The sequence below is a fragment of the Nothoprocta perdicaria genome, unplaced genomic scaffold (assembly GCF_003342845.1).
Source record: "Nothoprocta perdicaria isolate Ctin4 unplaced genomic scaffold, notPer1 scaffold_61, whole genome shotgun sequence".
NCBI classification, from domain to species: domain Eukaryota; kingdom Metazoa; phylum Chordata; class Aves; order Tinamiformes; family Tinamidae; genus Nothoprocta; species Nothoprocta perdicaria.
In genome coordinates, this window is record NW_020455877.1 from 1343055 (window position 1) to 1356696 (window position 13642).

Below are 13642 nucleotides of genomic sequence, written 5' to 3' on the forward strand. Positions count from 1 at the left end.
ATCCGTTTGTGGTGCACAGAATGAGACATCCCGCTCTCCCGGGATGCGTGAAATGGGCAGGCATTAAAAATTGAAGAAAACGAGTTCCCTGCCCGAGCTGCAAACCTGATCTGAGGCTGCTTGAAACTAAAAATGCCAATTGTGTTGGAGCTTTGAAAAATGACTTTCCCTTGTGACCTGCTGCCTTTTAGCAAGAGCAGAGTTTACGGTCCTTTTTAAGAGTGATGAGCGCAGTTAGAGGGTTTCTCTTGTTATGCCCATTAGCAAGATTGGACTAATCTTCAGGATGTAACCCGAAGGTAAACTGTGAGTAAAAGAGAAGGAGAAGACAGGGCTAATAAGGCATTTTGTAGTTTCCTTTATGCCAGAGTCTGACTCGAAGCCAGCAATTAATATTATTTTCTATCTGTGGAGAACCCAGATTGCTGCGAGTGCAGGAGGAATTATAAAGAACGTGTCAGCACCTTCCAGAGTGTTAAGAACTGCTTTTAAAATTGCTGATGGAATAAGCTGCACTATAGCAGAATTAATAGCTTGCTAATTTAGTAATTAAAGACAAATGCTTTTATTAGTACTCCTGTTTCTTTTTTTTCCTGTCCTTTGTTTTTTTTAAGAGGAATAAATAAATGCACTTGGTGCTAATCAGAGGTGCGTAGCTGTTAGGCTGGGAGTCAGCACCGCTACCCTGGTGTGTCTTGGAAGCTCAGTGAAGCACGGAGGGCCCTCACGTGCTGTAATTTGCCTTGCTGGGCTGCAAATTTGGAGCAGCAATTGCCAGAAGCTGTTTCTGGCGCATCCATACAGAGCTGCTACTCCTGCTCGTGCACGGGCCCATCATCCGAGCAGGGTGGGAGCTGCCACCGGCAGCTGGGCGGCTGCAGGGTGGTCCCGGTCCCCAGCCTCGTCCCCCATAGATAGGCACTGGCTGGGCGGGCTCACACCTCGTGGCGTGAGGCTGAAATCCGGAGCTGCCTTCTCACTTAGCCGTGCTCTTCAGAGGACGCTGGGAAGCTCAGCCTTGGTGGAAATGAAGTCATCTGGCTGCCTGGTGCCTCTTCATGGGCTTCATTTCTGTGTTTTGACACCTTCTTAACCGGGAAGTGTTAAGATGGGACCCAGAGTCTGCACTCTTCTGCTGTGAAGGGTGACAGAGCAGTGGAACAGGCTCCCTGGAACAGGCTGGAGTCTCCTCTGGAGATGCTCAAAACCTGCCTGGATGGGACCCTGTGCCAGGTGCTCTGGGTGTCCCTGCTGGAGCGGGGGGATTGGACTGGGGAATCTCCAGGGCTCCCTTCCAACCTCAACCACCCTGTGATTCAGTGTAACGGAGACCAAGCCGCGCTTTTCCCAGTGGTATTTAGTGATGGCACAAGAAGCACAGGACCGAAAGGTGCCAGCAAGTCAGCAGATTTTGTACCTTTATTGAATATGAAGTTCCTGTTTCTCCCCCTTTCTCTGAGACATCTCTTTGCTTGTTCTGCTGGCTGGTGCTGTTAGACGAACTGGGGATGCAAAGGGGCCCCATCCAGCCGCACATGTGTGACCGGGACGCGGCCCACGGGCCCTCACTGCTGGTGAGCACGGCAAGGTCACCAAGCAGCACCGCTCCACCTGCCCGCCCTTCACCTTGGGAGCAGAATGGCAGAGAGCTGCCCGGCTCTGAGACCGCAGGTGTTTGCATGAAAACCTGCGTTTCTGCATCCTTTTGTGCAGGGAGATCTCGTGTTGGCCAAGTCTGGTTTTGATTAGGTTTCCTAATGTGAAACAGAGTAGTAGCTGAATGCTCACAGGCTGCCTATGTGAGGCTTTGTTGCTTTTGCTGCAGGACATATATCTGTGCCTTTCTCGTATATTTTTTCTAATATCCTCCCAAAATAACAAACCATTTTTTTAAAAAAACACCTTCAAACTTAGCAAAAAAAGAAGTTCTGAAAGAAGTTAGACTTTATTTTCTTTGTCTCAAATCTTGGTTTGCAGAGCATACAGCATTCAATACAACTGGGCCATTAGAGAGGCTAGAACTAGCGGTTTCTGTGTTTTTCATGCTGAGTGACAGGCGTTAGAATCTGTTATCTTTACATGCATGAGAAACTGCTTGAATTTCAGAAGCATCAGCTGAATTGCATACCAGAACACCAGGTAGTCAGTTCTATTTCTTCAAGGCTTGCGCTTGAATTTTTCTCCGTATGAACAGGGCTAAACAGCAAAGGATCAGGATTGCATCAAGTTCATGGCTAAGGCGGTAAATAAAATTTGACTGCGTCAGTCCCTTCAGAATGTATAATAGGTGTCTTTACGATTTTTGAGGTTTAGTTTTGGTAAAGAAGAGACCAGGTGAGTGAACGTGTGCCACAGCATTTGTGTGATTGCTGCTCAGTTGTAACAGAGGAGAAGCAGTTGGTCTTTAAGTAGTGTAGCAGCGTAGTGCGGAGTTGTTTTGTACACATTTATACACATATACTGATAGCTATAGGGTTTTTCTCAAGTGGTGCAAGTATTGGAAATGCCTATGTTGCCGAAGATATAATAAAACCTACAATTTCCTGGGAATAACATATATATCCCATAGCCTCAGTAGCAGGGCATTCTGCCTCAGGAGAGGGCAGTTGCAGTGGAAATATTATTGCCACTTATTTTCTTGGTATTTTTGCTCAAGAAAAGAAGGCGACAACAACAAAAAAGAAACCTTTTGCGATTCAAGGTTTCAGCTCTAAATTGCAGTGTTTGATAGTGATTCTTAGCCAGGCTCATTGCTTGGAGTTTGTGTTAACGGTTTGTGTTTTGCTCCCAAAGAAAGGGCTCTTTCTAGCATGGCACCTGCTCTATTCTTACGGAATTCTTAATTTTCTCGGAGTGGTTCTTAGAGTGATACTGCAACCTGAAATCACAAACAGAGGACCTAAATGTCAGGCAAGGACTGCGTTGCAGGACAAGATAAAACAGTGCGAGCACAAAGAAGTTGCTTTCTTCCCATGTTTTTTTGTACTGAAATGAGAAAAATATGTGGGGCTGAGAAAACAAACAGCAGCAACCCGATCCACTGCCTAAGCAGAACGCGAAATGAAAAATTTCAAGTGTTCTAGAAGGCACCGTCAGCCCCTTAAAAGATTCAAGCTGACCTGCCCCAACCTCCCATACGCACAGAGACAAGAGGATGTGCCGAGAGGGAGCGCGCCTGGAAGCACCGCAGCGATGGGCCCGGGACAGGGGAGACGCTGAACTGCTCGTATTGCCAGTATTGGCACGAAGGTCCCCTGGCAGAGCGTGTTAGGGAGTCTCTTTTTAAGCAACAGGGTAATATTCCTAAAGTTAGTGACATGAGATTGGAATTTGGGCGCAGATTCCAAAGTGTTTGTTTTACCGGATGCGAGAGCAGCAGAGGGAACAATGTTGGCCAGCGCGGGTCCGATGCTGGTCTGAGCTGCAAACCATTTTTTTCACTTTACCTGACCTGAATAAGTGTTCATTATGCAGGGATTTTGTTGTTGTTGTTGTTTGAGAAACAGAGGAAAAATGAATAAAGAATTAGATATAAATCTTCTCTCTCTCACTTATTTCACATTTTTAATAGTAGAGTCCTGAGCTGGTCGGGCTTCTAAGTGCTCTGGTAAAAATAAACAGTAAATGAATGAAGCTTGAAATTGTTACTCTTAAATATAAGTTGGCTATGGAAACAAGCTGTTAATTAAATTCTGGTCATCTTTTTGAGCTATGCAGGTCTCTCACCTTCTCCTGCAGCATGAATTTTAAATGCGAATGATTGGGTTTGTACAAAAAGCCATTCCACAAACATTGGAGTGGACAGCTTTTCCCAGTGCTGAATACACAGGGAGATTGCTAGCGGCTGGCACCCAGTCCTTGCCAGGGTAGTTGGAAACAAACCGCCTGCAAACTGCAGCATTTTTTTCCCCAATAAAGCTGGCACAGAATGGATTTCATAACCCAAAATAAAAATGTTTTTTTTTTTCCCTCTCAGTTGTAAATGTAAGAAATTTAAAGCAAAGGTCTCTTCATCTGTAAAATATTCTGCTGCAAGGTGAGAGTGGAGGATGTTTCCTGTCAAAATATGTATGAGGAGGCTGTGGGAGTGCCCCACACGGCAGCAGATTTGCATGTTCCTACCGACTTCTGTATTTACTGATCATCCATGTCAGGGAGATTCATTCCAACATCTAAATTAAAACTTCAGTACAAAAGGCCAGTTGGGGTTTTAGTGCTGAATTACTGGAGAATCAGTTGTTTCAACAATAACGTTTGTCAGTTTTTCATATTTCTTTTTACATTTTAATTATAACTCATCAAATCTTAACCGATTACTCATGGGTTAGACTCAGATGAATGTCGCTGAAGGGTGTTTTAATTTAATGGAACCAGCGTAACATCTGTTTCTAATGTTTTAAAAGCCAATTTATATGGAAATCTGCTTTAGTAAAAAGTCAATAATACAGACTCTTCTAATACCTTCTGTAAAAAAAAAAAAATTCAAAACTTCAATTAAAACAGTATCAAAGCAATGCCATTCTTTCTTCTTGTCACGATGCGACTGCGTTTTGACAGCCTGTCATTTTGTCACCTTTCTCCTCCGCTGAAATGAAGTTGTGCTTTGTCTTTCGCAGTCGAGCTATCAAGACGAACCAGGATCTCCTGCCGGAGACGCCGTGGACCCACATATTCTACAATGACTTCTGGGGCACTCTGCTCACGCACAGCGGGAGCCACAAGTCCTACCGGCCGCTCTGCACGCTCTCCTTCCGCGCCAACCATGCGCTGGGCGGCATGGACCCGTGGGGCTACCACCTGGTGAACGTGCTGCTCCACGCTGCCGTCACCGGCCTCTTCACCAACTTCTCCCGGATCCTCCTCGGCGACGGCTGCTGGACCTTGATAGCGGGCCTGCTCTTTGCCTCCCATCCCATCCACACCGAGGCGGTGGCCGGGATCGTGGGCAGGGCGGACGTGGGCGCCTGCCTCTTCTTCCTGCTCTCGCTCCTGTGCTACGTGAAGCACTGCTCCACGAGGAGCTCCTCGGCGAGCACGTGGGGCTGGATGGCAGGCGCGGGGCTGTGCGCGGCCTGCAGCATGCTGTGGAAGGAGCAAGGGGTGACCGTGCTGGCCGTCTCCGCGGTCTACGACATCTTCGTCTTTCACTGTCTGAAGATGCACCAGGTCGTCCCTGCTTTGTGCAAGGTGAGTCCTCCGTTCTGCCCCGTCAGCTGCTTGCGCAGCACCAGCCGCTGTGAGGCAGGTGCTAAATGAGTTTTTCCACTGCACGATAATTCTTAGCGGTTTAGTTGACTCTGAAAAATAAGCACAGATGTCTAATACTGGAAGTGTGTTTAAGGCGGTTTAGTTCGGGTTTTTACATTTTGCTTAAACGACGTGCTATTACCCACTGCTATTGCTCTCCGCTGGGGATGTATTTCTTTCAATTACTCTCTTTGCTTTCGGCAGCTCCCCCCTCCTTCTGTTTACCATCAAGCACTAGATATCTGCCTGCCTTTTGCAAGGAATTCATTCATGCTCTTATCCCCTTGTATCCTGCGAGCTCCGGGCGTGCAAGTGCAGCAGCAGCAGCAGCAGCTCTCGTCTGCAGGCTCCCCAAGGCAACGACAGAGCCCCCTTGTTCTGCTTCCACAGAGGTGCACAGGACCTCAGTGCAAGCCTTTGCCATATAGATGGTTTGTTTTTCTTGCTCTAGTAGTAGCTGTGACTCAAGTATATTACTACCTTACCAAAAGAACTTCTTTCTCAGGAGCAAAAAAAGGTGGAAGAAGCAAGCAAAAAATCCCACCAAATCCACAGCCCTTCCCTAGATGCAGACTTCATGAATTTTGGTAGTATCCAGAAGGCCCAGCTGAAATCATGACTTAATTACTGCAGTTGCTGTACAAACGAGTAAGCCGAGAATGTGTCATTTGATTTTCAGTGGAATGGTTTTCTGTCAGAAAAATGCTGACTTCAAAAAAGGAAAACGCTTCATGGGGACATATCAATTTTGTCACATTTTTTCAGTGAGACATTATCAAGAAAAGCAATAAAAGAAAATAAGGATTTTTAGCCTACCTCAGTCACAGTGATTTGAAAATTTGCCTGTCCTGGAAATTTTGATTCTTTATTCTAATTCAGATCATAAAGAGCCTCTATATTTTGGTCAGCTGCAAAGGAGAGATGATTTCTGTTTGTAGAATATATGCCTGTAGGATACATGCCTGTAATTAAAAAAAAAAAAGTCAAAAAAGCAAATATCTACCTAGAAGTTCCCTGGTAAACTGCTGTGACAGTTGTGCTGATTTAGTTACCATGCCCTTTTCCGACAAAACTGAGCATATTAAAGGAAGTAATCGCTTTGTGTGTTTTGTTTTCACATATTTATTTGAGTATATAAGACTTCTTTTGAGTGCCAGTGGCCAAATGCAATGAATATGTTAAATCATGCACCTAATGCTGAGCAGGAACAAAGAGCAAACTCATTATGTGAAAAAGAAAACATGCAGTATGTAACAAATAGCAAGTGTTACTCTGAAAGAGATAGGCTGAGGTTTTGCAGAGCGCCTCCAGGAGTTTGATTCGTAACTCTTTCCCCATGCTAAAGAATGAATGAGTAGTAAAACATTTCATTCATTTCATTGTGTGTGTTAAATTCTGAATTCTTCGTATATGACTTCATATGAAATCTAAGTTAATGTTCTTGATAGTCTTTCCTCGTCGCAGTGTGCTTTTGAAGACCAGGAAACAGTCTTGGAACTAACAAGTTCCTTTTTGTTTTTGTGTTTCATAGAACAATTGTTCCTCAAACGGAAAAAAAAAAATCAGACATCTGAAGAATTTTGATGAGGACTTTTTCTTTCAGGGTCAGGGTAAAATTAGTCCAGAAGAGACGTGACAAAGGTGGAGAACAGGTTTTCATGTTGTAATTTCTTGGCCACAGTACCTCTCTTCCGTGGTCACAGGATTCTAAATTAAATCTAAACATTTGGCTTCGAATGTTTTTTACCAAGACAGGAAGTTTAGTGCAGGACAGTGAACTAGTTGAACTCAACTTTTGTCATATATAAGAATAGATATAATAATAGAAATAACTCTACATTTTGTAGATTAGAGAACTTTGAAGAGATTAGACACTAGCTGCAGAGAACCTTATAGGGAGAGACCAAGACATTGCGAATACTTTGCTTGAGGTGCCAGAGATATATTTCCTAATTATCTAGGGTACATTTTCCTTCATTTGCTAAGGCTGAGTGTGGCTCATCAGGTACCACCTCAGTGCTGGGGAAGCTTCTTTTGTAGGCATTTATAGTGGTGAGGAGTGAAGTATCTTCAGTGAAGCTTGTATTTTAGCTTTCTGAACCTTGACAAAAATCATTCTCAAATGGCATAAGTTTTTCGAAGATCATTTTGTCCTGCAGGGCTTATGATGCCAAGAATATCTTTGTTGACCTTGTACATTATGATAAATATTTCTCTTTTAGTACTTGTCAGTATTTTTACACTCCAGGGTTGCATTGACTGCCACCTTCAGTGTTGCCAGTCTCTTTTCCCAAGCACTTCATGGAAAATAAAAATGAAATGCAAGCACTTTGTAACAATAATGACCACAAGTGAAATAATGACTCAAAATGACTTAAACGGGACGAGCACTATAAAAATTGGGGGAGGAGGGAAGAGATGCCATAGTTGACAGATATTTTAAGAATGCCCTTGTAGGTGAGACATGGATTTTAATTATAGTGTTTCTGACCAGTGTATCCCAAGTCCTAGATGGGAAGGCAATGTAGATGCTGCTCTCTTGTTTTGAAATTATCTTTGATATATTTTCACATAATTTCAAGATGATTATACTCTAAGATTGTGTATATAGATAGTGAATGCCTTTCTGTACTGACATGATTAGCAAGAACCAGGACCGAGTTTTCTCCTGGGTGCTTTGTTTTTAGTTTCATTCTTTGTGTTTACATGTCCAAAGAAAAGGACAAGTTTATTTAAATTGTGTATATAAAAAAAATGCACGGAATAAAAATCCAGAGTATGCAGCCAATGGATTAATATTTTACAGCTTGTAGAAAGAAAGCAAGGACGAAAAAAAAAAACAAACTCAAATAAAGGAAGATTTCAGCTCCACCTCTCTTTGGGACTTTTGGGTGTTGCCTTTTGCTTTTACCACTGCTTTGGCCTTAAATAAAACATATCCCTGTGAAAAACCTGAAAAACTCTCCCTAAAACAAACTGTAAAATTTCCTCATGCAAACAGAAACAAGGATTGCTGAAGAGTTGTATTTTTTTCTTTGATATTGTTGCCTACACCTTTTGTTTGCAAAGACATCCCAGTGCTGCAAATTGTGTGAGCCCAAAGTGGCTCTGTCTTTCTCAATCTACAAACAAGTCGCTCTGGTGTGTGAATAACTGGCTTGAGCATTTATAAACTGGAGTACAGTTAAAATAAAAAAGCCAGAAAACAATAACGAAAATCTAATTTCAGGACAGTTCTGTAGGTACTTTGGACAGTTGGGAAGAATTGCCTCCATCTGCTTGCTCTGGTATTTGTGTTTTGTGTTTTGCCAGTGTAAACACAGAGGATGAAGATGACTTGGGAGGCGGGGGGGAAGAGAAAGAAAAAAGATACTGAAAAGGGCAGCCCAGGAAAGGTTACAGTCTTTTGTAGTTCGTTTGAGGGGAAAATATAGAATGGAGCCAACGAAGAAAGGAAAGTAATTTTCAGTTGGTTAGTTTAAATCTGAACTAAATAAATATGCAGTAACAATAGCAAATTGAATGCAGAACAAGCAGTATGGCACTATATTTTTGCAATGAAGTGGTGGAAAGGAGCTATACCTCTCAGTCTGCATAAGCCTCGAATAGTCCTAACGGTGCAGCAACCTTGAGCCTTGAGCTGAGGTGACGCAGCTCTTTGCAGCCTGTGCTGTGAGCTGGAACAGAGGGGCAGGTGGACAAGAGCATCCCCTCCAAACCCTTTAAATTTCAAGGAAAAAAAAAGCACATTATTTTGTTTTGAGGGCTGTTTTAAACCAGAAGCAATTCAGCTGTATCCTGTTCTTACTGGTGCCCTACAAGCAGCTGTCCCGGTGCTGGGGCAGAAGCAAGGAACTTCTTGGAAGTGGGGGGTTTGAGGGAGCGGTGGGAAAGGATTTGGGCTGGATTTTTTGACAGGCTTTAGGCTCCTGAAAGCCTTTTTGGTGTGGGGGACCGGAGACCCAGTTAATTACATATGAAGAACAGTAAAGTCACAGACCTTCCTCAGGCTGGCCAGTGAGACTGAGCAACCTTAAATACTCTCTAGCAGATGATTGGAGGTGCCACTGGATGGACACGGCTGGTTTTTTTCCCCCATTCTCCTTCCTATCTTTGGGCCAAGTGTCAAACAAATATGAAGCAGTGACAGTGACACGAGCCCAGTGGCAGGACTCGCAGGGCTGGCGCCTGTGATTATGGCGCGTCCGGCTCTGTCACATCCAGCACGGAACAACGTCCTGTTGTGATTTCCACGGAACAGCAGGGCTTCTGAGCCAGGCAGCTGCGAGGCAGGGCCACCAGCAGAGCAGATGAATATTAGCCCTTATTTAGAAGCTATTCTTAACGCACTTAAAAACAAAATGCATGTATTATAGCTCTCTATTAAACCATCCAGCCCTCTCCTCTGTCATCTGCATGTTGGTTTTTCAGTAGAACTTGGCTGCTATTTTTTTTCCTTTTGCCAACTCTTGTTGTATCCCTGTCTGCCTCTGATGCTGGCACGCCGGCTGGCAAAGATGTCGGTCTGGACCTGGTTTAACTTGGTTAGTTCTGTTTTATACCGTATGTATTGACTGTCTTTAAGTCAGCATATTTTGATGGAAATGTACTTATTAGTCATAAGTGAGTTGTTTGAAATGAGAGCAATCAAAAGAGAAAAGTGGCTCTGTCTCAGAGCAAAGCATTCCTTATGGAAGAAAGCTGAGCTTTTGTTTGATTTCCAGCCTTTTTAGGCCTTAAGCCTTTTCCACCGTGAGCTGCACAGAAGGTATGCAGATTGATTGAGTTGTCATGTATCGGATGTATCAAATGATCTCTGTGTCAGCAGCTAGGCCTGCACAAATTAAACCACCAGAAATGTCGGCGAGGGAGGAGGGGGGAAGCTGAATATGAGCGAGATCTGTGATGAGGTTGGTAATTATGGAAACAATGCGATTCAGGGGCCTAACTCTTTTGTACTGGCAGTCCCCAGCCGGAGAGCAGGGCCATTAATCAACTTTGCAGTACATGGTCTTCTGTCCAATTAGCAGTACAAAGCTAATACAGATCCTACTGCGCTGCCCTTTTCTCCCTTCTCATTTTTTTTGCCTTTTTTTTTTTTTTTTCTGTGTTTCTTCTTTAAGGAGAATGGACATCATTAGAAGGATGAGTAAGATGCATTTTAAAATCTTTTTTTAATGTAATGGTAATGATAAAAATAAAATTTTCATTGTTCTGTGTTCTCGGTGTACAAACTACAGAAATAGCTAAAACAGATGTGTGCCCCATTCTTGCTCCACTGCTGCAGTAGGGCAGCGTTTTACCAGATCAACATATTGTTAATACAGGGGGGGTTGTTGTACTCATGTACGGAAACCTCTATTTTTCCCATCACTTATTTGATTAAAATCCCCCTGGGAGGTCTGTCTCACATGTGGAATTAGTTAGTGGTATCTGTAGCTTAACGGGAACCACAAATTGGATTGCAGGATGCATTATCTAACCTTCTGTGCTATTGTAACAGTATTGGTTTTGTGAAAAGAAACTTTATTGGAGGGCTATATTTTGTTGAAGGTAAAGATGTAAACCTGGGGCCTGCAAGCATGACATGGTGAACCACCAAAACAAATTTTATTTTCATTTATGGCCCGGAGCAACCTTGGTTGTGGGTGATTTGTAGGACTCCCACTCAAAGGGCACTTTCGGTGTATTTGATAAAGCTACTGATTTTTGAGGACACTCTAAGCCTGAATTACGCCACTTTTTGCGTTCTTTATTCCTTGAAATAGCTACTTCTGGAACTACTGTGCTTTGGAAAGCAGTTGCAAAACAGAGGGCTTTTTCTGATTTTCCGTTTGCAGATACATTTTTCTCTTGCCATAGCGATGCAGAGCCTTAGTCTTGCCAGGCTGCCCCTCTTCTGCCTCTCTCTGCAAGTTCTGTTGCTCTGCAGCCGTGTTTTACCTCTGCCTGCAGTTGAGCTCGCGGGGATGTTTTCCGCGATCCGAGGAGTGTCTGGTGGCGCCGAGGCCCCCCAAAGCCGTGGGGGCGCCGGGGCGGCCGGGCCGGGGCCTCCCTTGCTGTCCTTCCCGGTGGAGCAGCAGCGGGAGGCGCTGCCCATCCCGCCGCCCTCCCTGCAGCAGTCCCTTCCAGGACAAAAGCGGATTTGGGCAATTTTACTCCTTTCTCGACAGTTTGAAGCGGCTCCTACTGCTCTTTCCTCAAGTTCCCACAGCTCCTTGCTGCTTTTCCTTTTGATCCCCAAAGTGAGAAAAGAGAGTTTGGCCTTTGCTATCTTCTGTGTCAGAGGTATCGGTCTCCTGAGGCTGAAATAGCCGTAGTTTCCTGGAAATATTCTCTTGTGGTTGCCTGAATCACTGAAACGGATCACATGTGACAGTAACACAGCATCCCAAGGCAAATTGAGCAAAAATTGTGTTTGTCTGTTTGTCTGCCTTTTTTTTTTTTTTTTCCCTCTTCTTTAATAATAAGGAACCTTAAGCTATCTGGCTGAAGTTACTGACTTAAAATGGATTACATTTTAATAATGTCTCTTCTGGAATTGCTTCTACGATCTGCATGACTTTTGTCTCCCTACTTTGAGCTCCACAGTAATACTTTGGAGACTATTTTTGAGGGAATGACTAGAGTTTCGTTTGCTGGAGAAAGGTTACTGCACTCCTCAGTCTCACAGAAGATTTATGCTGCCTGCCAGCATGAGGAAGATGCTGCACTCCTCTGTTCTTTTGAGCCCTGTGCTCCAAAGGGTTCTCTTTAGAGGCAGAGAGTGCCAAAGCACTCAATGCTTTGCATGGCTGGTACCAGCACTAACTTTTCTTTCTGTGGTTTCCTGCCACTTTGAAGCATCAAGAGCTGGGTGACTCTTCCCGGTGTTGTTCAACCGTAGGGTATTTGGTGGACTTCCTGCTCACCAGCCATTAATCTGATAGTGTTGCTCTGCTGGCTTTTGGTGCTTCCCAAATATTTAACAAATGAAGAAAAGCAACAAACTTACCGTGTCATTTGACAACTGGGTGTCTGAATGGCAAGAGTATTCACACAAGTGTTGATTACCATTCATTGTACTGAATGCTGTAGTTCCCTAATGGAGAAAAAAAAATAAAGTTTTGTAAACTTTATGTTTTGCTGTAGGCTGGAAGTTTTCTGTTGTGAAATATCTTTACTTAAAGAACAGTTATATTTCATGCTTTTCTGGTGGGATGGTCAGTCTGTTAAGTGTTGTATGAGAATGGGTCCTGGGTACCTGTGAGCTTTGTGGGATAGGAAATGCAGGTAGCTTGGGTCACTTCAGCTTTGCCATTGCTCTTGAGCTAAAAAGCCCTTTTTCATCTATTTCTGCTTCTCCTGTAAGTCAATTCTCTTGGCGTAGGCCATAAAATGAGAAAAAACAATGCAAGCCACCGTTTATTTTTAGTATTACAATGAGTTAAACGCAGCCAGTGTAATTTCCTTCATGTAGATCTATTTTAGAAATTGTGTGTTTCCATTTAAACCTTCTTTTGGAGTTTTGGCTAAAATACTTGTATTTATGATCTTTTATTCATCAAGGATGTGCCCCTTCAACGAGTGCGTGTGCACTTATCCAGTCTAGCCGATTCTAAACACCGACCTATGGAGACAGTTATTATAATGCTGAAAACCAGGAAAATCCAAGTGTGTCAGACTTGCAGAGACCCAGCTAGTTGAGACAGAAGGCAACCTCCTTACTGGAGAGGCAGAGTGATGTTTTGTTCATGTGCCTGTATTTCTTTTCCAGCTGCAGTGTAGATGAAGGCAGGAGGAGGGGAACGCGTCGGACTTGCAGCTTGTAGCTGCCTTTATGGGTCAGCTGGTAGGAAGTAAATTTCTAGCCTCACTAACCTCAAATGTCCCTTAGAAAAGAAAGGAATCCCTGGATGCTGTTCATAGTCCTCCGTAGGAGGAGAGGGGAAAACAGAATATTTTTGTTGCTAAGTTTCTTGGAAACTAATTGAAAATGAGGGAAAATTATGTTAAAATTGCCCAGAAGCTTTCAGGGAGAGGAAAGAGTGCATTTGTGTGCTTTGTATACTTAAATGACAGGTAAAACAGACGTATCTTTTTGTGATCAAAATGGTAAGGCTTATACTGCCATATACAGTTTACTTCTAAGGCTATAGATTTGATTGAATTATGCAAAAGTCAGAGCTTCTGTGACAATTAATCACCAAAATCCTGTTTTTTCTCCTTGACAACAAAATATGGAATAAATTCCCACAGACACAAACTCTTTAAAGGGAATGCAAGGGCATATTGGGTTAATAACAGCAATGAGGGAGTTAGGGGGAAGACAGGAGAATTGTACCCAGTCTATGTAAATTCCTTCCTTCCCAGAAGACAGGACTTTGGGGGTTATGAATAAATTTTTTGCATGTTT

At 43.5% G+C, this 13642-nt stretch overlaps 1 protein-coding gene across 1 annotated transcript in view; it reads left to right on the top strand.

Annotated features, from left to right (window-relative positions):
* The first annotated feature begins 4590 nt into the window (after positions 1 to 4590).
* The window catches only part of TMTC2 (transmembrane and tetratricopeptide repeat containing 2), a 136226-nt gene continuing 127174 nt past the window's right edge, over positions 4591 to 13642 (top strand). Inside the window, exon 1 of the mRNA XM_026049730.1 lies at positions 4591 to 5187. Within this exon, the coding sequence (XP_025905515.1) occupies positions 4591 to 5187 (597 nt within the window). The remainder of the gene's footprint in view (positions 5188 to 13642) is intronic.